Source organism: Epinephelus lanceolatus, chromosome 19 (genome assembly GCF_041903045.1).
Source record: "Epinephelus lanceolatus isolate andai-2023 chromosome 19, ASM4190304v1, whole genome shotgun sequence".
Lineage (NCBI taxonomy): Eukaryota > Metazoa > Chordata > Actinopteri > Perciformes > Serranidae > Epinephelus > Epinephelus lanceolatus.
Window position 1 is genome coordinate 19,564,578 of NC_135752.1, and position 26,638 is coordinate 19,591,215.

Sequence of the window (26,638 nt, forward strand, 5' to 3'; positions counted from 1 at the left end):
CTCTTGCCTCATTTTATTTCTAGTATAATTTGTGAGCTTTAAATGATAAGAGCGTCATGGTTCCTTTATGTGTCATGTGTAAAAGCACTACATGTCTTCTTCATCACTTGCAGGGTGTTGTATGTGTGGGAAACTGTAACCTTGTGTGATCTGTGTGGTGAGCTCTAACAAATGAAATTAGCCACCATGAACTGATCCACAAGAGAGTTAGGTGCATTGTCATATCACTCAGAGACACAAGGTGTGACAAATGACAAACAAGGATACAAATCATTTCAAATATATTCAAAAATTGAGGCACCATAACAGTGTTTTTGCACATTTTAGCCCATTTGCTACAAAGCATGTAGACTTTACATTGCTGCTGATGGTGATGAAGTTTGAGTAGTTTTTTTCAACTTAATCAATCACCAGAATAAATGTAGTCATTGTGTGTTCCTGCAAACCATGGATAGGTCACATTAATGTATGTTATTAGATATCTTGAAACTTTACCTTTCTTTATGTTGTAACAAGGCTGGAAATGCTGTCAATGTCTTGCTAAAAAACATCCAGTTTTGCTGGTACAATCGCCGCTAGAAAGACAGCGATATCTTGCTAAAAAACAAGCTTTTTTTGTTTGTTTGTTGGTCTTAAACAGTGGCCTGCAGCCTAGCACATTTGGTACCCTGGGTGAGCCTCCCCCTTGTGACAATACAACGTGTTTCGTGTTCACATGACGTCAGATAACTCTCCCATCTCCCCGAGAGAGCAGGTAAAGTGTAAGGAGCTGAGGAGGGGGGCAGGGGGTGGCAGGAACCCACAAAAAAGGCCTGTCTATTATTTGGTAGGCTTTTCTATGTAGTTATGTTGTAGCCTTACGTAATATTTCAAAACAACAGTAGTAATAGTTTAAGTAAGAAACAGTAAAAGATAAACATTTTGATTTTTTGTCCGTCCTCCATTTCTGGTGTCCCCTATGGATAACGGTGCCCTTAGCATTTGCCTACACTGCCTATGCCATGGGCCGGCACTGCCTGCAGCTTGGCAAGCATCTCACCTAGGTGTCACTCCATCCACCAACCCGTCCACCTCCTGATTATGCATATAGGCTACATGTCATCAGCGCTACATCCCTTTAAAAACATTGATATGATATGTACGAAATGTACAAATGTAACACATCTGGAATTTGCAAAAATGCACAATGCCAACATCTTCTTCTAGTGACTGCAAATTGTTTTGGGTAATCCTGGTGATCATCATGTCTGCTTTTTTTTTTAACTAAAAGTTGTGATATGGTTACATGTTTGAGCAGCTCAAAGTGTGAGCTGGAGTGAAACGTCTGCACTGCAGTAAAGTAACTGGTAAAAATAAAGGCAGCTATAATGAATAGAGTAGTTCACCTATCTAAAGTCTCAACTGAAATCACTACTATAGAAGAACAGAATTAAAAAGGTGTTGCACATACCATGCTATTAGAAAGCATCAACTGCAATGTGAACTTGTGAAGTGTGTGTAATTTGCAGTGAATAAACCAAAACATGTAAAATCACTGGTACGGTCATTGTTTCATGATCTAGGCACAGGAGCAATCAAAGTGCATTACAGTACTATACTCTAAACAACAGGTTAAGTCTCTGAACATTACAGTGAAATGGTGAGGCTGTCTTGTTACTATAGTTACAAAGCCATGGTTCTAAGAAAAACCTTAATAAATGATCCCTTGCATACATTGCTTTGATTGCAATGCTGAACATTGTGCAAAATGACACCATAAACTACCTGAAGTACTCACTACATTAACGTTGTTATACACAAGCTGTATACAAACTGAGGAAGTAAACGTAAAAAAAAAAATCCTGTAGGCTCAGACATTAGTATACAGTGATTATGGAAGCAGAAGCCGGAGTGTTGAGTCAGATAGTACATTTATAGAGATTTCGTCAAAGAGAGAGAGAAACTTGCATTGCGAATGTGAGTCATTTCCTTCAAGACCCAGGGAGCAGCATCTTGGACTGTTTTATCAATCGACCAATCAATCAATCAAATATGCTTTTATTTCACTAAATGAAGCTGCCACCAGTTTGCTATCTAAAGTGTTCTTCCTATAGACTGTTTGACTAAATGAAAGGGGCCACAAAATAGTGCAAGGGAACAAAACCAACATCGGAGTAACATCATCCCTCTGTGTAGATGCAGGACACCTGGCTTGTGCGGTGGTCCACCACACTGAAGAAATCCCCTCCATGCAGCTCTTGATTAGGAGCCCCATCCTGCGCCTGGCTGCGGACATCAAATCCTGCTGATGCACCCGACCCACACACACACACACACACACACACACACACACACACAAAGAAATACACAGATGCATGTATGCACAGTGAGAGTTGTGGCAATAAAGTGCTCATCTTTGAGTAATTTAGTTTAAACTGTATTTTCATTACCTGTAATGCAGGAAAGAGCTGTTTGTGAGGTGGCCACCCCACTGGGATTATTGACTGCCTGAGCGAGGCTGTCACCAAAGGCATCAACTTGCATCAGGTGACTCGAGCCGGTCTGTGCTGTGATCCCTCCATATTGTGGGGGAGAATATAGCATCTTAATCTGCCCCGAGAGCTCTGCAGTGTAAATGAGAAAACCCTCACTATTTTATCCACATTGTAAAGAACTCAATTAAAGTCTATAGCTTTTCTTCTTAAATTAAACATTCCTATAGAAAAGCAACGTGAAGCTGCATTCCAGCCCTTTCAAACCTTGTCCTTATCTCAGCACTTAAAAGTAAAGCGTGTGTTTCTGAGCACCTTGTCAACATCACAGTGGCTGTCAAGTCCGCGGGGAAAAGAAGTGATATCTATTTAAAGGTACATAGAATGGAGCTGTCTGATTCTGTCTAACAAGAAAAATCACCAGCCACCTGCTACACATCATAAAGATATGGCGCTGATTAATGTGAATGTGAGAAAATCTGTTCAAACAGATTGTCAGACCACCAAGACATTTGCTAATAGGCTCTTCAGACGTGAAACTTACACAATAAACGCTTTTTCTGAAGAACCTTCCCCTTCTGCACGACTGTATTTACATCAGTTTGACACACCTTAAGAATCCACTGATGATAAACCTCGGAGTACCTGGATTGTGATCTGCTATGTCGGGAGGCTGGCTGGGCTGCTTCAGATCTCGGTTGTTCTGCAGGGATGTCCCATTGGGAGGATGCGGGAGGCGGGTGGGAGAGCAGGGCCCGCATTGGTCCCCGGGGGGGAGCTGGTGGGGGGAGGGATCAACAAACCTGAAATATTTCAGACTGAATTAAATACACTGCTTGTAGAATTCAGAAAAACAACAATGTATGTTTTCATTATTTGAAAAAACAACCACAATTTTTATTTGTTTGCATTCTGTGAACCATGCAGAGGCATCCTTGTACAGTTATGACTTTCAAAACCAATTAAGACAGTAGAGGATTTGGTTTTGAGAGGTGTTTTATGATTTAAATATATGGTATGTATAAGGCTGGATTCCATAACCTGTAAGATGTATATTTGAATAAAAAGATTTCTAAATATTTCTTTGATATTAAATTTTATTTACTGCTGATTGGAATCAAGCATTACTGTATATTCTGTAGGTTTTAAAGAGGCAGTATTTTGCACCATGCTGAGATGTAATAGGTTCTACAGGTGCTTCCTTTGTTGTGCCCGTCATCTATACTGTTTGTCATTCAGTGTATGGTGTTTCTCTTAAAAAATGTAAGACACATTATTATTCATTCATTAATTCTATACCCATAACCACTTATCTTATTCAGGGTCAGCAAGGGCTGCAGCCTATCCCAGCTGACACTTGGAAAAAGGCGGTTTACACCCTGACACAGGTTGCCAGACTATCACAGGGCTGACACATGGAGACAAACAACAAATTAGGCTCACATTCACACCTACAGGCAGTCCCCAATTAACCTCACTGCATGTCTTTGGGCTGTGGGAGGAAGCTGGAGATCCTGGAGAAAACTCATGTAGACACGGGGAGAGCATGCAAACTCAAACACCCAGAACCCTCTTGCTTAAGGGGCAGCGCTGTGCTCCCTCTGCACAGTGATACAGTTAGCGGGTTTAGTTTGATAGAAAGAAAATAGTTCCTACATGAAACTGCTCACAACAAGGTCTGTGGATTCGAGTGCAGGCAGAAGTCTCTATGGCCACTATCTCCACTCGGCAACTCACACCAAAACATCAAAACTGATAGATTTACAAGTAAAAGGAAAATATGTATTTTGGATTTTGGGGTGAACTGTCCCTTTAAATTATCATTTTTAGCAAAACGTTGCACTTTAACACCAAAACCATTTGTCAAATTCCATATTTGCCCCATTCTCACACAAAGCCTCAACAACCAATAAAGCACTGAAGCATGAATGCATCATGCGGTAATCACAAGGTAACAGTTTCACAGTCTGTGCTAACTTTTTCACAGACTTTCTTCAACCATTCGCATCAGATAAACATGTCATCACTTGTGACTGTCCGTGGGCATTCCTTTACTCGCTTGAATGATGCAGATGAGATGCACAACCTGACACCTATTTGAGATAAACACTCTCAGGAATCCAGAAAGCTCCCTCTTTCAACTTCTCCATCTTTTCTACATCTACGTAATGAGGAAAGAATTACAGCTTTCATGGATTCCTTGGCCTCACTAAGCATGGTGGCTTCCTGCACAGATGATTTACTGATGTATAGTTTCTGCACAGTACGGGAGAAAAAGAGCAATCTAAGGTGTTTTAGTCATCGAGTTCATGACCACAAGATTGATTCTCGGTGCTTGGCAATTGATACAAGTAGCAACAGAGGCACCATAAAGGCACTTTATGATGTATCACTGTCTGTATATATACTATGGCCTGTGCAACATAAGCTCATTCATGGCATTTTCCATCACAATAATACAAAGTCTGTGCCTGCCATTTGTTCACTGACTTTTTCATAATGGCAGTGGTGCCCCTGGAAATTTTTCACAGGGGTGGCCAGATAGGGGCCACTGAAAAACCAAAAACCATAACTGAATTTCAGAATCATATTATGCTGTTGACATACAGGCTAGTTTAAAACTATGTCAGTATGAGAGTTAAGGAATTGCATAGTCTCATATGCATAAATTAATACTGGTACAGTTTGAAGTTTTGGGGAGACTTGTGGGTACACATAGAACCCATTTTTATTCAGATATCTGAGGTGAGAGGTCAAGGTCCCACATCAGCTATTAGTCCAAATTTGGAGCTCTATTTAGCCCCCTTCCAGACAAGCTAGCGTGACATAGTACCAATGGATGCTTTAAGTCGTCTGGCTCCACAGGATACCACTATTTTCATGCTAGCTTGAAAAGTTAGAGAAAAAAATGGCCACAGCTTCTTCAAGTGATGTTGGCCTCCATTTTTTTCACCAGGGGGGCCAGCAATTGTATCAGAGTGGCCATGCCCCCTCCCCAGCCCCTCGTTCAGGGCGCCACTGTATAATACAAGACTGCTCCCTCTCCTTTTCTAGCTTCAGTAGAAAAATTTATTTTACTTTACTGAAAGTCTGTGCTGTATAGGGTCGCATAGGAGTTCAGCCCTACAGTAAATCACCTCAGTCTTTACACCACTGTCGCTCATTATTACATTAAGAAAATCAAGGACATTACTTTCAGATTTGTGTATATCATTGTTAAACACAGAGGATTAAACTAGTAAATGTAAATACTGTTCAGTGGCCATGGGAGCTGACACCCCTGCTGTTAAGTTTGGCCACATAACACATTTGCAGGTTTACTTGCCAATAACAAGAATACTAAAGCAGCCAGAGTTTGCTGACAATATGCAAGGGCCTGAATGGGAACCGAAAGGAATCTGAAAATGGCACCAAGGATTTTACAATCGATTTAACATCTAAAAAAAGTAATTACAGCGTCTCTCTTCTCCCACTGAAACTTAAATGGTATTTTTTAGATTTTATGTTTCACTTATTGAATTCCTTAGCTGCTCTTGTCGGTGGCTATAGTATCCATTAATGCGAGTGGTCGAGACCAATGAGCCAAGGCAGGGTCTGCTTTTGCAAGCCAATTGTCTGCCCGGGATCCTGCAGCGAATGCTTTGGCCTACTGCTGATATGAGAACAATCACAACCAGTGAGGAGCCATGAGCATCTGGCTGCCCAGAGCGACAGAAATACTTTATCACAAGCTTTGAAGTGTATAGATGAAGGGATGTTTTCCTATGGATTGACGAGGGAAATGTGTTGCCAGCCACACTCAACCTGTAAAGCCTCTTCCCAGCCATAGTCGGCACACACACACCACCAACAAAACCCCCAACTCTTTAGACTCTTTTATCAAGGTACAAAACAGTGCTTTCTTTTAAACTGATTATTCCAATTATGAGCTTATAGTCTTGAAGCCATGACAACCAATGTTTAAGCTGATTGTTTCAGATCATCCAAAGGGAGGAAAAAAAACATTTGTGAAGCATTTAAATCAGTCATGGTTAAAGTTGTAACTGTGCCAATGGGAATACAAAATCAAAAGAAAATACCAGTTGGCTTGCTGAGTAAAGCTAACAGCTCCAACTGTTATGCTGCTGCATATGGTTATATTCCACAGCGATTCAAAATGATTCATGTGAACAGCCTTTGGTTGTTTTTTTTTTTTTGCGTATGAATGGGTATGTGTTTGCTTCAGTGACTTTGTTTCCCTCTAAAATGTTGCTTTGATTCCTGTCCAATTATATATGTATACATAGATAAAAAACAGTAAAGCAGTTTGAATGATTTTGTAGAATTATTCAAAACTTAAATACAAAATTAAAAAAAGAAATCATCAGTACCTGTAATTGTCTTGCAAGGAGCACAACAGAGCCAGGTGAGGATTGCTGGTGGAGTCTCGCCCCTGTGGAGCAGCTGAGGAACAGGGATGACAGACACTTCAGGGCTGTCCACCACAGCCTAAATCTAATAGATAAACCTATTATGTGCACATGGTTGCATGGGGGATATGCTTAAGTGTCTGGTTTTCACATCAGACATGTTAATGCAAAGAGCCAGGACTTTGACATACCAGAATACTCTGGTATACACTCATGGGATGCACCAGGGGAAGGGTCTATCCTCGTCAGGGGAGAAAGGCTTGGTTGCAGAGGATGGATGGTTAAACAGTCCGTCAGTGTGTCCTGAGGCACATCAGCAGTGGATTTCATCTAGAGACATGGCACGTGGAACATATACCGATCAGCCAAAACATTAAAACCAATGACAGGTGACGTGAACAACATCGATCATCTTGTTACAATGCAATGTTCTGTTGGGAAAACTTGGGTTCTGACATTCACATGGATGCCACCTGACACGCTCCACCCACCTAAACACCAGTGCAGACCAGGTATCCCCCCTTCATGGCAGCGGCAGTCCCCAGTAGCATTGGCCCCCCCAGCAGGACATTGCACCATGCCACACCACAAAAACTGCTCAGGAGTGGCCTGAGAAACATGACAGAGACCTCAAGGCAATGACCTGGCCTCCAAAGCCCCCAAATCCCAGTCTGATCAAACATCTGTGGGACGTGGTGTTACCCCACCTCACAACCCACAGGACCCAAAAGATCTGAAGCCAACGTGTTGGTGCCAGACACTATAGTACCACCCCCAGAGGTCCTGTGTTCCTGCCATGACAGGTCAAAGCCAAGTCCGATTCAAGGAGGACCCACCATGGATCGGGGGTACCTCTGGGGTACCAGCACGTCCGTCAAATGGATCAGATTGGGATCTGAGGTATTTGGAGGCCAGGTCAACACCTTGAGCTTTTAGTCCCATTCCTCGAATCATTCCTGAGCAGTTTTTGTGGTGTGCTGGGGGGCCACTGCCATCGACCAGTGCCAATGCCATAAGGGGGTTTACTTGGTCCACAACAGTGTTCGGGTGGGTGAAGCGCATCAGGTAGCATTTACATGAATGCCAGGACCCAAGGTTTCCCAATGGAACATTGCATTGAAACAAGATGATCAATGTTATTCACTCGCCAGTGGTTTTAATGTTTTGGCTCATCGGTGTAAACAGTGGTAAACAGCTTTAACAGTTATGTGATTCTGGAGGAATTTTCTTTTAGTTGTTGTATTATATATCTAACAGTATTAATGCCATCATCACTCTGGCTATTTATTACTTCTCTTACCTCTCTCTTTACAATGAATGTTGTGCACTATATATTTTTGTATGTATATAATAGCCGTAGCAGAATAAAAGCCAGTCATAAATAGTAGCAAGCATTATGACAATCTCAAGGATTATAGCTTTGCTATCCTGAGAACTATTTGCAGAAATGACAAGCACTAAGAGATTATGGATGCTATGTGGGTTAATATACAGTTTATATTGCAGTGGCCTTGGTAGGAAACAAATAAATAACATGCCCTTGATCTTGAAAAGCATCAGTGACATCACAATAACAAAAAACATTTATTTAAGTTTTAGATGAAAAAGCCATGCATGTGGGAGACTTCACTTTTTTTGTAACAACCCACCTTCTTTGTATCTATGGTGACATTACCCTCAGTAAGAGCTAAAGAGCATAAATCTCTGCCATGCATGCAAAAATCTCAACTGCAGTGCCATAATGTGAAAGTTTGAAATGGTGTCAACCTGAGTGGGAAATAAAGAAGGTGAAAATAAGACAAAGACATGACAAACAACATAATTATGTGTGGTGCTGTGAGACCTGGGTCTGCCAGTGTGAGCGTGAGTGGATGAAAGTAGGATTTTCATCTGACGGCGCGCACACCTACATGTGAGTTAATGAAACTTAAAGTAAATGACATTTTTCTGTGAGCAGTTAAGTTGCAGAGTTGAACAGAGTGGGATGGAGAGCACATACACGAGAGGATAATGCTCAATGCTGTCAGTTAATTAGGAAAAATTAAAGCACAGGGACATGGGACATGATGACATGTGAAAGGTAGCTTTTCTTTTGTTTGCTGTATGGTTGCAAATGTTGAGGTTGTGATGCTGTCTACTTGCAATCATCACTAATGAGATTCGGTCAAGGTGGGAAGTTATTCTTGACAGCAAAACCTGGAGGCAGCAAATGTTGTACAAATCAAATTCATTTGAAAGTCAACATAATTTAGTGGACGGCACTGATCGTATAAAAATAATGAACATAGCCACTGTGACATCACCCATTGGTTTGCAGACCTCTGTTTTGAAGCCTTGAACTTCGATTACGGCTGTCGCTATCTTGGTTTTTTGGAGCCAGATGTGACGATATTTGGACAAAAGGGTGGAGCTATGGAGGAGTGAGGGGTAGATCTGATCATAGACTGTGGTGATACCTTGCAGACAGCTTGTCACTCAAGTGGCCCTGCCCTTAAATATGCTGTTAAGCTATAACTTTTCATGAATGTTGAAAGTAGCAAAAGAGATCAAAACCGTTTTGTATACCAGGCTGTAAACGTGTTTATTTCTGCTGTTACGTTGTGCATTTTAAGATGGGTGTCTATGGGGATTGACTCGCTTCTGGAGCCAGCCTAAAGTGGCCATTTAAGGAACTGCAGTTTTTGGCACTTCAATGCTAGCTTAATTTTCCAGTCACAGAGGCTGCTGCTTGGCGGACAGTTTACACATTCATTCAGGTGTGTGCTTAGTTTTATGTTTCACAGTAAAATACATTCTCAAGAACAATGTTTGTTCTCAAAAAGGAAAAACTTGAATTGTATAACAGCATGTATTGTAGTACGTACAGTACCTTCTTCCGCAACTGCCGTTCTTTAGTAGAGTGGGATTTCACGTGTTTCCTCAAGGAGCTGGGATCAGTGTAACGCTTTGCGCAGCCAGGCACCTGGCACGTATATGGCTTCTACACAACCACAGACACATGCAGGCACACATGCACATAAACAAGCCTTGAAGTACCATCCATTATTGTATGCATTTGTGCAAGGCTGCCACTCACTGTGTCCAGGTGTGTACGCTGGTGTTTGGCTCTGTCACTCGAGTTGCTGAAGGCCTTGTGACATCCTGGGTGCTGACACACGTACGGTTTCTCCCCTGTGTGGCTACGTAGGTGGATCTTCAGATTTTCCAGCCGAGAGAAAGCCTTCTTGCAGCCCTCGAACTGTAAACGCACATAAACACTGTAAAAATTGTCCTGCTAACAGATCAACACATTTCTGCTACATTTAAAACATACCTGGGGGGCATTAATTTGAAGTCATTTATGTATTTTTGCTGTGGGCTTCATCTGGTGAAATATCCAATATAAGCTCTACAAGCATCTCCAACCTGATGTTACACATGCACCTGGAGCTATGAGCTTATTAGCTGTAAGTTGCTGCAGACAAAAGCCTGCTGATCTGTGTGTGTGGGAGGGAATGAAAATGAGGAAATACAGAAAACCTTTTGAATAGAAAAATTGTGGTCAATTAATCTCAACTGACACTGAGGTAAGCCCTAACTGCTCACTGCTAGAGTAGTTTCACGGTTGACAGGTGAGCAGCTATGAAGGAGCAAAGCCCTGAGAGGGGGAAACATTTGGGAGAGGCCGGTGCATTGTAGTTTTATTGGAAGTTTATCTAGTCAGAGCTTAAACTGCTGGCTGTTGTAGTGAGCATGATGGCACGATTCCTTGTCTCTATATGTTTGATTTTTATACAACCACATTGCTGTTCAAGCCAATTCCTACTCGCTGCAGTTTGTACTACGTAATTTAGATGACAGTGCCAGTGTTGGGGTTACAATGCTAATTATTGGAAATATCCTCTGCATGTAACTTTGCTACAGAGCTACTACTGATACAGAGCACATCACATTATCTGCCTGACAAATCTGGCACCGATAATTAAAGCTAGAGTCTAATAGATCAATTTTTTAAACAATCGCTATGTGTGATGCTTAACAAGCACTCTCTGTCCGTGCACAGGCCCAGAAATAACCTTATTAAAATTAAATGGTTTCTGCTTGTGAGCCATTTTAATTACAGTCATGGTCATGCCCTAGTCTGACAGGTAATTCTTAGGAGTTTACTATCAAGTTAAGATAGTAGTCAGAGTCAGAGTTATTCGATATGATACCGAATTTATAGGAGCACAAATGTAGTAGAAATCCATGGTGTGTTTTCACCCATTTTCTTTTTGTGTTTTGTATGCACTCATGTTGTAAGAGAAGCTATCGTTGTCACAGTGATGTTGGGATCTGAATATTGTTTTATACACATAATCATGAGGGTTTGTGATTTAAGACAATATGATTTGTGAAAACTATGTGGGTTTGTGAAAACCATTATTTGACCTTAACACTCTTGCAAAAAATCTAAAAAAAAAGAGAGTTCTTTTACTCTCCCACTGTTTCTATTATACATTTCATTTTTCTATTGTAATCAAAGTAACACAGTTCTGATGGTTGTGTGTGTCACCAGCAGGGGTCAGTGTTTATACACACATCACTGTATTGTCATTTGTGTTTTGAATCGCTCATCTTGCATCACCTTGACAGCGGCTGGTAGCTATCAATTACAAAACAAAAAAAGTCACTTGTAAACTATCTGTGATACATTTACAGCAAAACTCAGACAGAGGAATGAATACATTATGTGTATAAGAGGCAGCACACAAGTCTTGCACTACTTCATGGGCAAGTGCAAGGCCACAGTAATTCTAACCAACAAAACAGCTCCTTTTTTTGCAGTATCATGCAACCACAGTGACTTCACTGCTAAAATATGTCTTTCTCTGTTACTCTCTCCCTTCCTGTTCACAGGGGGGCTGGAATGTACTTACTAAGCCTTATGGAGAAACACACAGACCATGTCCAATTTTGTTATTTTTCTCCTCTAAGACGAGATTCCTGACATACTGATACCTCTCAGTCATCGCTGCCAAAGCCAAATTAAAATGTCTCTGCCCATTAATAGTTCACTAATAACATTCCTCCGCATTCCACAGTAACACTTGCCTTACTTTCTCATCACGACACAGCTGTTTCCTGACATCTATTATTAAGAAACTATCCCGCTTCTTCTGCAAATGAACTTGAAAATAAAGATTTTTCACATCACTTTTTACTGAACTTTGAAGCAACACTTTTGTCACAATTTAATGTTTGTAATGATGTTTGATAAGAGCATAGATTTGATAAGCACTGCATATGAAGAATCCAATTCTCAAAGCAAATGACTAAATTGGAAAAAGAACAAAACTGTAGAGTAGCACAAAATGAGACCGGCTTCCCATAACCTCTTCCCACGCATTTTTGCTCTGGCACTCTTTCCAATTTTGGTCTATTACAATAAATGCTCTTCATAAAGGGGATGGTCTTGCAAAGTGGACCAATCCTAAATATAGTTTAAAGAAAAGAATTAACAACAGACCCCTCAGCTAGAATGCCACATGAAAAATGGCACAGACAGAGATAAATAGTCTCTCACAACCAAAGTGGTCAGACAACTGAGAACCAGCATAAAGCTAAAATACTGCCAAGACTCGAGACTAGCCAGGGGTGGGTAACTGTGTAACTCTCTCTCTGTCTCATAAAGCTCTCATAAAGCACGGAGGGCTTTTTAGTTTGTCGCGAGGGACGTTTGGTCTGAAAAGAAAGCAGCATGGCTCCTCAGTGTAGATCAGTGTTACAGCCAGCTTCTGACAGGTCCTGGCAGGTACTCATGCCCTGGCTGAACAATGACAGCTGCAGTCTGTGCCAGCAGAGTCTGTCCAGTGCCCAGTCTTAGCCTGAGGTCAATTCACTCTGAATTCCACTCTTCCCTGTTTCACAAGTGATGTTTCTCCCCTCTTAGCTCTTTTTTTGTTTCACCTGTTTCCTTCGACTGTATATTTTTAGCCTCCCAGTCGCTGTCTCTGGTGACTTGTACCTTTCTGCTACACGAGAAATAATTTTTGGCACAGCTACTCAAAGTTTGGAACAGAAAATAAAATCAAACATATGAGCTTTAGAATAATTAAAACATCACATGTACAAAACTGTCAGTAACTGGCAGAGGTGTGGACTAGAGTCACATGAACAAACTTGATGACCTTAGACTCGACAAAATCAAAAGAGACTTGCAACTTGACTTGGACTTTAACACCAATGACACCAATGCATTTTGACTTGAAAATAATGGATGCCTTCCCTCAAGACCAAAGATTATAAAGTGTGGCAAAAATCATTAATTTCCTTTTATTGTTCGATTCAAGTAACCTTAACGCTATTTATTCCCAGGAAGTCGACACTTCCCATCCATCCAATCAAGTTGCAGGAACGAACTATTATCACTTACGTTATGTTAGTGACCTCCAGTTGAAAAAAAAAAAAAAAAAAACATTCCGAAGATAATTTTGTCTGTGTACAAAAACTACACTGTGGTAAACAAAAAATGGTAAAATGAGGCTAACATTGATATAGCTAGCAAGCTAATGCTTAACAGCTAAAGATGTATTTATCAAACTCATTTAAACAAATAAATGCAAATTTTAAAAAGCATTGGTTATTTTTGTACATTTAAATTAGCATTACATTTGGTGAAGAGCGCATTATGACTTGTTTAGGTGTTGGAAACTCAGTTCAAAGTATTAACATGGCATGGGGTTCGAGACTTTAGGCCTGTTTCCACTGAAGAAGTTCCTGGTACTATTTGGGGGGCAGGAACTACTACAGGAACGTCCCCCCGCTCGGCCCTCTCAACCGCCGTGTCTCCACTGAGAGAGCGGAGTAGGAGGAAGGTTCCTGTAAAGTTACCGGGCTCTGGATGTGATGTAATTGTTGCACGACCATTTTGACCGGGGCGACGTAGTGGCATAGGGACGCTGTTAGCTGTTAGCCGATAGCGGTGTCTGTAATAACTCACTAAACTCACAAAGTGGCCCGTGAAAAAAATCTTTTTTCCAGCAGATGTCTTAGTTACAACATGACTGAGCTAACTGGAGTAGTTTCATGTCGTATTCGACAACGGGAGGCTTTTAACAGATGACGTCCTGATGTTAGCTTTGCTGCTGCTGTTAGCTGTCGCTGTCAGCTGATGCTTTCTAGACATTGCGATTTCCCAAAACTGAATAAATACCACACACAGCATCACAAAACTGCTTTGCTAGCTCAATCATGTTGTAACTAAGATATCCGCTGGAAAAAATATGTTTTTCACGGACCGGTTATTGAGTTTGTTTACATGGCGGTGGAAGCTATGAACGAGCTAACCCTCGTCTGCTGAGTTTTAAAAATGCCGGCTATTTGTTGCTTTCTGTTGATGTTACATTCCGCCTTGAGTATATCCAATCAGCACCAAGTAATCCCCAAGCCCCAGCCAGGAGTTTTCGGGGCGTTCTGAGTACCTACTCCAAGGCAGGGACTTGTTTAGCCCCTGTAAAAGTTCCGGAACTCTGTCCTTCGGGGGTGGGTCCTGTGGTGGAGACACGCACCAACGGCACGGGCCCTGTAAATTTACCCTGAAGTTCCTGCGGCCTTTAAAGTTTAGGACATAGGACGTGACCTGGGACTTGTCAGTCTTGATATGGCACTTGATGTTGGACTTTACATGGGCCTTGCCTGGCTTGACTTGGGATTTGACTTGAGACTTGTTTGTGACTTGCAAAAACAATGACTTGTTACCACCTAAATTTCAGAAGACACTGGGACTTTTCATTTACCCAAGGAAGAGGTTCAGAGCTCTGGATCAACTAACGCCTTTGTCTACTAATGCAAATAATGAAAGAATCTGTTACATGAACGTGTATTCCAGATGCTAAAGCATTGTCTCCTAGGGTTAAATCTAAGTAATTTCCCTCCAAACAATTGTAAGGATGGCGCTTAAAATGTTGTCAAACCTGAAATCTTATCGGGCCTGCTTTCACTGGCATCAGCGAGGCTTGAATTACAAGCTGCTCATGTGGGAAAAATTTAGTGGATTAGCAGAGAACTAAGGTTTCATTTTCACTCCTGATCACAGCATGAATAATGCATACTGAAGGAAAGAGGATGAAGTCAAATTTGGCCAACTTTGCCAAGAACTGATGCTCACTGGTGCCAGTTATTATTTTACTGAACAACAGCCAGTAGAATTTGAATTCAGGAATAACATTTATATGTGCTTGCTACAACTTAACCAAGTGGAGTTTTCACATAGTGCTTTTAAAACCTCATATGTTTAAATCACAGTGACGTGCACAAACAGACTGGTGAGTCAAGGATATGTTAACAATCTGCTGAATCATTGTCAAACAGATTGTGAGATGACAGGTACAAGCCTGGGCCTGCCCTATACCTTCACTGTGTAACAAGAGCTACCTCATTGTTCTGCTGCTGCGAGCTCTCACTTCATTTATCATGCATCAGTTTATTTACCTGCCAATCACTGCCAAGGAAAAACTGGCTGCTGCATATTGGACGACTGTATTATATGAGAGGTGGGCTCATTGAAGAGAAATTTGTTTTGTCTAAATGTTAGAGGACTTTAGCTTTTACAAACTGTTCTGTGAGATCCAGAGTTTTCATATCTGGCATTTCCATCATTTAAACACTACTTTTCTGCCTCAGAGGGAGTAGGTGTAATCACATGCACATCCTCACGCAAAGATGTATGGAAGTGCTCATGTAAAGACAGAAACAGCCTGCACTCTTGACATAATGTTCAGTCTTGACCTGAAGAAAATCCACACAGAATCAAAATGTCTCATTAAAGCACAGGAAAGATGAGTTGAGTGTGCTGTCTCTTCACTACAAATTAGCCCGTACTATAATTACTGTACCACAAACACAAGTGCCACTTTGTGCCAATTCTGTTTTTGGCAATGGGTTGTGACCATGAATACTTTCTTCATTATTTAATGATTACACGGAACCCACATTTGCAGCCCCATGGCAACAGAGCGAGCTCCAACTAATAAGTGAGTATTTTGGTACAAAAGGTCGACTGCAGGTATGTGTGCCGTTAATAATTGACTTGTTGAAAGCAGCGACGTGAAGCATGTTTGGCGAGTGGTTTGTCAATTACTCATCGAAGTCTCAAGTATTTTCCCAGTGGGAGTGAGAAAAAAAAAAAACAAAGGAGGGAGTTCAGAGTGGTGTACAGTCCAGATATATTTTTTATCCATGCTAGCAATGTGTTTTCATGAAATTGCAATGTTGGTCTACCACTAAGCACTTTGGTCCAGCCTTTGGTTGAATTTTTATCGAATGCCACCATTAGATTAACATTATTATACTTACTTCAAACCAATTACCTGCAGAGCTGGTGTAGATGGAATTTGTCGCTAATCAACAAATATTAGCATGCTAACACACAAGGGTGTAGGTTTTGCTTTAATATTGGGAGGGGACACATATGAAACGGGTGGTTTTGGGGGTCCTCTGTCAAGAAAGTTTGAGCATCAACTCTTATTTTCCTCCATTCTGGCGATTTTTATGCACTGATTTGTCCCTTTTCTGTATCAGTTTATGGTGTAAATGTCTTTAATTATGTCAAAGTAAAAGTCCTGTGCTACTTTGATGGGGGCACACATTCTAAATATCGAAGGGGGCGTGTTGCCTATGCTAACACCAAGGGCAGAAATATACACATTGCAGGCAGTATGGGTTGCACTGTGAGGTTGGGGGCCCATAGAGAAAGATGATGATGATGATGATGATGATGATGATGATGATGAACAATGATTGCTGGGTAATATATATGTTGATGTCATCCATGTTGAGTCTCTGTTTGATCATGTGACGAGATGATATGTGCACAATAGCATAAATTTGGGCCCATCATAATAGCGTGCGCCGGTTGTAACTACCTTACGCCATTAGCGAATGAGCCTAGTCTCACTCCAAAGTTGTTGAAATCTGGCGCTTGGGTAGTGACTTGCGGCGTCAGAAACCAATGAAAAAAGTTGTCCTTTAACTTTGGTATCATAGACGGCTGGTTACCATTATAGTTTAAAGCGTCAGGGGGAAAACACAGTTGGACAAGGACGAAAGTTAAGGTGGCGAAAGTCCGAGTGGGAGGGGCAGGAGGGGTGGTGGATGGGTCCAACAAATGCTGACTTTGACCAGAGAGAGCCGTGTTCGCATCATGAAAGATTCTAAAGCCAAATCCTGTTCTTTTTTCCTAAACCCAACCACGTTTTTGTTGTTGAAGGAAAAAAAAGTTGGAAGTTGAAAGAAGACAATGCATGTAACAAGTAGAACTTGACATCCCAGAACATCAACAACAAACACACCCAGTGGAAAGTCTATGACCAAAACGTCAATATGTGATGGAGTTGGAGTGAGAATGTGGTGGGCTAACACACGTTGCTAATATGGTGAACATGGTAAATATACATGTGCATATTAGCATTGCCTCCATGAGCATGTTTGCATGTTGACAGCTTCAGACTCTTAGTCTTGTTTCTAATATTCTCACTTCACATTTCAAACAAATGAACAAACTAAAGAGGCATCATTAAACTGCAACACATCTTAAAGAACAAGATCATCCATCACGGACAAACAAAGCTACTAGTTCATCAATAATTCGGCCCATGGATAAGCTCCAACTCTTTGGCCACAAATGCAGACCTGTAGAGAGCCAGACTATGGGGCATCACCTTCCCAGATCGACAGCCAAGTTTGTCAGACGGTGGCCTGGCAAGCCCCCTGCTGCTGACAAGCCCACTAGCTACTAGAGAGGCACGGTGCCATGCCAGATCTAAAGGGCTAGGCATCCTTTGTGCTGATTTAATAACTACATAATTGAGTTAACTCCCATGTCAATTATCACAGAGCTCTGCTAATTACCCCATGGCTAAAGTTAAGAGGAGAGAGGGGCCATATTTTTGATCTAAACCTTGGCCATGAACACAGAGCACATGAAGGCATTTGCCCTAAAAAAAAGGTTTTTGTTTTTTTTTTCCTGCAGCCTGAGGCTTGAAAGCCTTCAACTAGATACTGTGGCTTTGAATGGAACATTGAGAATTGAACTCAGTGAGCCCCTGACATTCATCATGTTCCTGCTTTGACTGCATTCACTCATTCTTCTCACATAGTGGTAAAAAAACATTCATCTGCCTGATAGAGAGCTGTGCTATCTGTGTATTGTTAGCAGGGGAGATAGTAGAAGGAATATTCTTTCTAAGAGGCAGAGAGATATAAAGTATGAAAAAATAGATCCAGAATTCTGTTGCATGAGAAAAGACAAGGTTGTGATCTGCATGTTGTACCGTGCACTTGTTGGGTTTCTCTCCTGAATGGACCCTCATGTGGATAAGAAGCTTGTATCGAGCATTGAAGGGCTTGAAGTTGCGTGGACAGCCCACCCAGTGGCATGCGAAATCCTCTGCCTTCCTCTGATCCACATGTAGTTTTTCTATGTGCCTTACCAGCTCCTCCCTTTGGTCATACACTGCACTGCAGTCCAACCACCTGCAGCAGTGGGCCCCATAGTCCTCCAGCTCCCCTTCTTCCTCCTCCAGCATAGGGACCTGTGGTAGAAAGCTCATCCCATGCCTGGTAGGGACCATGGGAGCGTGTGTGAGAGGGTCCTGAGAGGGCGGCTTTATTTTGCAGTGACGTCTAGTGAGGTGGATGTGCTGGTGTGAGTGGTAGGGTGGTGGAGGCCCCTGTGGAGTAGCAGCTTCTTGGATGGTAGTCAGCAGTGTTGGCTGCAACTGTGGAGGAGGCAGCAGGTTGTTGGTGGTTTGGCTGCAGCTCCCTGAAGTCCTCTCCAGTGCCCCTCCTTCCTCTGGGAGACACTGCTGGTCCACCACCATGTTCGCCATCTGGCTCTCCAGACCCCCTCCCTCTTCAAGCAGCTGCATACGGCCATAATCTGTCTGTGGGGCCAGAGCCTGTGAAGAGCCTGGTGTGCTGTAGGGATGGGTGTGGGGGATGCAGCTGCCTCTCACACCCAGGAAGTGACCGTACCCCTCAGAGTGGACAGGTGAGAGTGTAGGGTGGGAAGCTGGAGAGCTGCGGGAACCATTGATATAAGCCACGAGTGAAGTAGGTGATGTGCGTATGATGGAGTTGAAATCAATACCCATGACGTCCGACAAAGGCGACATGGAGAGAGCTCTCTTTTTTGCACGAGACTGTCTGGGGCTCCCGGCATCACATGCAAAGAGGTACGAGGGCAGGGAAGCAGAGGTGCTAGTGCCACCTGATATGGTTGTGCCGGACATGGCTGTGCCAGGTGGGAGGCTGAGCTGCTCCCCTCCCTCGCTTGCCTGGTTGGAGCACTGACCCAATGGAGGAAGCACACGGTAGCCGTACGACCAGTCGTGTCTGCCACTGAACACTGACTGTGTTTCAAACAGACTCAGAGTAGTGGATGCCAGGGATTCTCTGGACTGTACGGATCTGAAACAGATTGTTGTTATCCACTTTAATATCACTCCTAAGATTTAGCGAGCTCATCATCACATACTGTTATTGATATTACCCACCTGGCGTCAGTGTGGGGAATCTGCACACTGTGTGGATGTGACGGAGGATGTTGTGCAGTATATCGTTGGCCTGTCACAACAGTCATGGGACTGCTGGTCACTGTCAGGTTAGCAGCGGCTGGCTGACCAAGAACTTCCATGGTAGCTCCAAACACCGAGCAAGCTGCTGGACACAAACCCAAAATTCAATAAATGTACAGCAGTGTATATAGCAGAGCAACAACTTTTATCCACATTCAATAAATCCCAACAGATCAGTTGAAATTGTTAGCATAATATTAAGCCACTATCTGGAAAACACATTAGCAAATGCAAATAAAACTCAAACGCATCACATTAAATCTGCTTTATCTAAGGTTTATGCAGCAGATTGCGGAATTTCCCTCGCCAACCTGACACTTTCTGCTCTGTTAATCACTAATGAGCTTTTCACCTCCTTCCACTTTTCCCCCGTAGAAAATTTAGGGACAAGCTTTATGCTTGGTTAATTATCAATAAATAAGAACAAGACGTAGCTGGCAGGAAGACAGTGAGGTTGTGAGGAGCACACTGAGAATAAGTGAAGTATAACGAAGTGAATAGTAAATCAGTTGTGGTTTTGTTTACGGCATCGTTCTGTCAGACTATGGGCTGTGTGCTCTGTTTTAGATCCTGAATATTATAAATAGAAAATACTGTCCTGGAGAGTGAAGTTGCACCTGCATTTTGTAAATAGATATGTTTCACCTTTGTTTTTACCTTTGAAGCTGTTAGAGGAGCAACGTCCAGTCTGTACAGTAGCTGTCACTGCTTTGGTTGTAGGATGATGTATAGGCACTTGCTGCTGTGGGGATGCAGTTGATATGTTCAGATGTTTCCCGTTGGTCAGCACCTGTCTGCGGAGGCTCAGGGTTGGCAGCACAACATGGCTTCCGCTCTGTTTCCCAGAAGCAAAGGAGTGGATGGCTCCTCTTGTCACTTTCTCCATGCCCGAGGAGGGACTTAGATCGGCCAGTTGCGGGGAGGACATGGGCAGCCTGATGGACTGGGACTGGTGTCCTCTGATCATGCTCAGTGACGGGGACACGCTGCAAGGAGACACCAGGAGCTGACAACTTTTTCCACTCATGGCTGAAGGAAAGTCACGAGAGGCTCATGAGGAAGTTGATCCAAGGAGCAGCAGTTTGTAAAATGTGCTTTATGATGATGCAGTGCTCATACCTAGGAAACAAAAACAACAAAATATAAAACCTACAGTCCACAAATAAATGTAATATTAAACCAACAATACACAGACTTTGTACTTTGAACTTCAAACCTGCAGAAAACCACTCAACTGGAGATAACTTCACTGTGCACCATGTAGCCTATTTTACATTGTACTTACAGATACACAAAAAATACAGATATTAGCCAATATAAAGGATGTTATCATAAGACAGTATATTATTTTTAAATATCAGCATGCTGTGAGAGTTAACATAATGTATCATAAACATACTGATGGAACTTTTAGGCTATAAAGAAAATCTGTTTTCCCACTATAATCCATAAGAACAGCAGCTACTCGATTTAATCTAATAAAAGTTTAATAAAAAATGCTTACAAGTGTATCTGAAAAAAGTAAAAGAGAAAAAAAGGACTTTGCAGTCAAGTTTTCCGTCATACCTCTATTGTCGATGGCGCGTTCACTTACCTATTGCTGTTGTCGCAAACACTTTAACCAAAGTGACATGTCAGGATGAATCGCTCCTGCAGTCCGCCGAGCTGTGAATGTAATCTGGATGACAACAGGAGATCAACTGCCGTGTTTCTCTCAGTTTGTGATGGCTGTGCACTGAGCAGAGAAGTCAAGCCTCTGAGGAATCTCGCAGTTTGAACCGCGGCGTCCCACCTCTGCTGTTTCCAGGAACTTCTTTCCTTTCACCGGTTACCCCTTTGCCCTTGACTCGGCTCTATGTGAGCGACGTCATTTCAAACTGAGTGCAGTTTAACAGTAAATAATTAAAGATTTTTTATTTGTTTTGTTAGTGCTTTGCTTTGTCCTGCTGGAGTCTGGGCGCGTGTGCGCGGATATGGGAGCGCGTGCTCCATGATGCCACCATGAGAAAATATTTATTTCTTACTATTGGAATATTATTATTCTTTTTTCTTTCTTTTTTAAAGAGTTTTCAATTTAAATTATTGTAAAGGAAAAATAACGTCCACTTAAAACAACTTTTATTCCGCACTTTTAAAAACTTCCCACTCGTGCAGTAATTTAATGTCACATTTTTAAAGGGATACTTCACCCCCCCCCCCCCCCAAAAAAAATACCATTTATAAATCAATTAGTCATGCTGTGTTACCTTGACTTCTTAAAGAAAACTTATCTTTTCTTGCATGCATCCATGGAAAACAGTGAACATATTGATTGAATGATTGATTGGGGGCAATTTAACAACAGCAAACTGTATAAAAAAAACCTTATAATTAAAATGACACCATTAAAACTGGACTAAAAGTGAAACTTATCGATTCTTCAACGTCTTCAGGGAATTTAAGATAGCCTGCATGACTAATTGCTATACAAATGGCCATTTTGTGGGTGAAGTATTACTTGATTAGGCTACTTAAGACGGCTACAGGCTATCTGTTGATTCTGATTCTGAAGCATAAAAATTTATGGTGGTAAGGTGAAGGATTTTTGGGTCTACTATATAACTGCAGTGATACATTCATCCACAGTGTAGCTCAAGGCTGGGAAGAGAATGAATGAGTATAGCTTAAAGTAACATGAATATGAGTCAAGTGTTCTTTGATGTAGCCTAATATTGATAGTTTTTTCATCTCAATAAAGGTGACATTGAAGAAATCTTTAAATGCCATTCTGAAAAGGAAATTTTTAAAAAGCGCAATTATTTGACCTCAGACTGGGCCAAAGTCGAAATTCTGTACTTTGTTTTTGTATTTCTGTTGGTATGATCATTTATTTCCCTGCACCACAGTTTCTTTCCAGTCTGTATGCCACTGAGCATTCAATTCGTAATTTGAACCCCCCCCCCGCTCCTCCTCCTCCGCCTCCCCTAACCCTCCACCTCAGCTCAGACCCCATTGTTAGGGCACTTTTCTCCTGGCTGCTGGAGTGTTTGCTCTGTAGATCCTGCTCCAGGTTGCCATGGAAATCAGCATGTTTATAGAAGGAGGGACGGTAGCTGTTCTTCGGGAACATAATATGGAAGAGGGGCTCTGCTGCACAATCTATAATAATGATGGACGTATAGTTTGACAGACAGCATACAGTTAATTAAAATACATAGTAAACAGGCTATGGTGAGTGGCTGGTGACTAATTGGAGTATGCAATCAGTCATAATGACTGCTGAGAATCTGCACTGATCAGAATGGCGGATTGTGGATGTATATGGTGCAGCGCCTTCTCTTGGCTTATGAGCTAAAACTGGAAGTCAGTAAGGATGCTCTGCCTGGCTGTTATTTATAAAAGCTGCCTACCTGTTTGATTATTTTCTGCTTTAAGACTTTAATTTTTCTAAAAGGAAATCCACTGATTATGAATTTTACTGCCGGCATCTGAGACATTAGATTGAGTACTTGAGATTTTAGATTAAAGAAATTATGGTTTTGAATGTAAAGTGGTAGTGACCTCTGGTGGGGTAATATTTAATTACTATGCTCCCAGCCTGTGAAGTCAGTGGCCCTACACTGTTTTCAGCTTTAGCTCATCACGGTACTTTTCACTCCTATATTAATTAATCTGACATCTTTAAAAACATTTTGCCATTGGCTTTAAAAAATACAACAAAACTGGGATGTACTGCAGAGCAGAAGACTTTTCTATTCCCATCTGTTTTGTGGGAAGTGTTCCCTCTTTTGCCAGCAGGGGATACTATTAGTACACCAATGGGCTGGCTGCTATTGAGTTAATAGCACCACAAATGTTCAGATACAGAAAAAAAGAATAAGAAAAAAACGGGCATGTAAAGATGTAAGAAAGGACAAAGTGTGATGCTTGTGGAGGTCATGGAGATAAGACCGCTCCTTGTTTACATGTTTACATAAAATGCTCTACATCCTCCAGGGATCTTGCTTGCTTCAAGCAGTGATCCACCAGCCCCGCTGCGATTTGGCCTCTTCTCCTTCCCTCAACTAACCGAGTCACGGTGTGTTTCCAAATGTCAGAGTGTAACAGGATGGCAAAGCGTCCCAGCTCGAGGCAGAGCAACAACACAGATGTAGCCACTCGCTCTTCTTCTCGGTGACAAACACTGGGACTTGGAGCAGTGCTTTCATGTATGTGCTCACGCTTGAAAACATTTACAGTTTATGACCCTCTTGGTCAAACTGAAACAATATTCACTTTTTCCCTGCAGTCCAAGACCTCCTCTGCATCTTCGAAACAGAAGCACTATATGTTTTCAAGGGACAGTTCACCCCAAAATCAAATATACATAATTTCCCTCTAAACTGTAGCCCTATTTATCAATTTAAACTCTTTTGGTGTGAGTTGCTGAGTGTTAGAGATATCAGCGTTAAGATGTCTGCCTTCTCTTGAATATAAGAGAACTAGATGGCACTCGGCTTGTGGTGCTTGAAGTGCCAAAAACATAAATTTCAAAAACTCAGTCAGCAGCAATGTCTCCTTCCAGAAATCATGACCTGGTTACTGAAGACAATCCACAGACCTTTTTGTAAGCAGTTTCATGTCTTGACTTACTTGACTTAGACCCTTTTGCTCCTTGGGGAGCATAGGTCATACACGGACTTTCTCTATCTGGTTCGGTGTTGGGCGATCTTCTCTGCTTCCTTCCATGGATGTTTGTGATTTCTTGAGTTTTACCTCGACAGACCTTCTCCATGTGTTCTTTGGTCTTCCCGGCTTTCTTCTCCCCTGTGGGTTCCAGGATAAGGACTGTCTGGTTGTGTTGGAGGGAGGTTTCCTCAAGTTGTGCCCAATCCAGCCCCATTTCCTGCGTTTGACTTGTGCTTCAAGTGGTTCTTGTTGTGTGGTTTGCCAGAGCTCTTCATTTGTTTTTGTATTTGGCCAGTATATTCCCAGGATGTGTCTTGAGCATCTGTTTAGAAAGGCTTGCAGTTTGTTGGTGGTGCTTTTGTAGTTGTCCATGTTTCTGCCCCATAAAACAAGACAGACTTGACATTTGAATTGAAAATGAGGAGTTCCAGATTGGTCTTAATATAAGAAAGGATGATCTTGCTTTTCCTATTCTTGTTTGGATGGTGGTGCTCAAAGCGCCACAAACATACATTTAAAAAACTCAGCAACAATGTATTTTTCCAGAAATCATGATCATGACATAGAAATCTTTCTATGGAACCACACCGGCACACTTAATCATCGCACAGAAAAAGGTGTGCATGGGTGAAAGGCTCGTGCTCGTGGCAGTGTGACATGTAAACACTGAACTGTAAGACCTGACCTGCAAGAATAGCTAGCTAGTCTTTTGGTTGGCAGATGTAGTTTGGTATAAGGAAAATAGTTCCTACATAAAAATTGCTCACAACAAGGTCTGTGGATTATCTTGAGGAACCGGGTCATGATTTCTGATAAGATGCATCGCTGTTTGGTTTCTAAATGTAAGTGTTTTGGCACTTTGAGCACCACAAGCCATCTACTTCCATTATATACAATAGAAGGCAGACATCTATCCAACACTGGGCAACTCACGGCAAAACTATCTAGATTCCTGTAGAGCTACAGGTAAGAGGAGAAATGTGTATTTGTGTGTATTTTTGATTTTGGGTGAACTGTCCCTTTAAGGCAAGGATTTGCGGGAAAGAGGTAGGAGAGGTAGAGTAATAGGTGTAGCAGGGTGGAAAAGACGACCAGATGAGATATAAGTGTTGACCACTTGAGAAGAGCTCCATTTGTAGCAGAATTAATGCTCTAATAGACTCTCCACCACTTACAGAATCCATTCCCCCCCTCTTGATGACAGCATCAGCACTCCTGGAAGTAGCAAAGCATTAATTCTGGTGTCAAGATGAGAAATCATGGGTGATTTCTCTTTAAGTTATATTACAATAGTCACTTAAGGTAATGCATACCCCAGTGGTCCTGTGATTAATTAATCTGCTTTTGATTTGCTAATGACAGTTCAAGTCAAATAGAAGGTTAGTGAAGGCTGAGTCAATCCTTTTAACTGCAGCTGCAAAGAGGACTGTGGCGAGTGGAGGAGATATCATATTTATTGGTATCATCCCTCATTATAACGGCTCCTATTAGCCTGCGGCACCTTGTGTACTTACTCACAGCATATTAATAGGCAAATACACGCAGGTATCTGAGATTGCATTAAAAGTTTCCTATTAACATAAAATCTCTTGCGTTGTTTTGCAGCTGATAGTGTTGAATTAATGTTTCATGAGACATCTAAACTCAAAAGGCTATAAATAGTGAGCTCCCCCAAGTGCAGCACTATCCGCTGTACATGAAGTACAGTAGGGAGAGAGGGCTCATCCATCCATCTCCTCCTCTGCTCCTTTACTGTCAGTACCAACACCCAAGATGAAGATGAGTGTGAGAGAGATGGGCTTCTGAGCGTCTTCCATCTCCATCCATCAATCTTAGTTGACTTCTCTAATAACCTTTACAGAGAAGTGATGTCTGATGAAAAAAAGAAGAAAGGACAGCAGGCGCCCATGTTTTCTCCAACAGGCCCTATCTCCCCATCCACCTTCCTTGCTGTGTTTTTTTGAACAAGATGACTCTAATAAAAGATTGCTGACACAACAGCCCCCGTGTTTAGAACCGCCGTTAGGCCACGGGCTTGTTTTTAATTTGAGCGTACATTCGGGGTGAAGCCTAAGGGTGTGGGTGCTGTAAGCTCCCTCTTTCCTTTTTGGATATTATTAACACCGCAGCTCTGGAATGGATGATGAGGCCTGAGCACTGGAGCATAATCGCAGGACTCTGCCAAATCAACAGAAACATTTCCCAAGACTTCAGTATAAACACAAAGAGTGAAAAGAAGCTCGGACAACAAAAGATGTGGAGCAAGAGTGAAAGGGAATTTATTAAGTAACTGAAATCCAATTAAATCTGGGTTACTCAACCGTAACATGACGTGGCTCAATGACAAAACACAAGGCGATAATAATGACCCAACTTATTATAATGCTTGCAGAGTAGAGCTTTTATCTATATTTTAAAAAAAATGATGCCCAGACCTTGAACCTTTTCACGTAGCCACATTAGAGCAGACCCTATTGATGATTAAAGAGATTAGAGTAGGTTTCAATAGCCTCCC

General features: G+C 41.9%; 1 protein-coding gene across 6 annotated transcripts; it reads right to left on the bottom strand.

The window, feature by feature from the left end:
- Positions 1-268: 268 nt before the first annotated feature.
- On the bottom strand, positions 269-21,373 carry glis3 (GLIS family zinc finger 3). Of its 6 annotated transcripts, none has more exons than XM_033647589.2 (11): positions 21,071-21,366; positions 20,134-20,595; positions 19,396-19,561; positions 18,172-19,309; positions 9,957-10,118; positions 9,750-9,860; positions 7,072-7,210; positions 6,842-6,914; positions 3,117-3,274; positions 2,430-2,603; positions 269-2,284 (listed from the first exon to the last, which is right to left on the bottom strand). In XM_033647589.2, exons 2-11 carry the CDS (start codon positions 20,501-20,503, stop codon positions 2,160-2,162), a joined length of 2,616 nt encoding a protein of 871 aa, XP_033503480.1. In that variant the 5' UTR covers positions 20,504-20,595; positions 21,071-21,366; the 3' UTR covers positions 269-2,159. The 6 variants fall into 6 exon arrangements, with proteins under 6 accessions (XP_033503480.1, XP_033503482.1, XP_033503481.1 ...); XM_033647591.2 differs by having other exon boundaries at positions 19,396-19,558; positions 21,071-21,365; XM_033647590.2 differs by having other exon boundaries at positions 269-2,281; positions 21,071-21,365.
- Between the last annotated feature and the right edge of the window lie 5,265 nt (positions 21,374-26,638).

Bases quoted from the DNA above. Each gene is read 5' to 3' on its own strand.
- glis3 (XM_033647589.2), bottom strand. From the start codon at position 20,503: ATGAGTGGAAAAAGTTGTCAGCTCCTGGTGTCTCCTTGCAGCGTGTCC. The intron at 10,119-18,171 runs GTACAACATGCA...GTGCGTTTACAG, and splicing joins AGAAACCCAACAAGTGCACG to TTCGAGGGCTGCAAGAAGGC. The intron at 2,285-2,429 runs GTAATGAAAATA...CGGGTGCATCAG, and splicing joins AGCTCTTTCCTGCATTACAG to CAGGATTTGATGTCCGCAGC.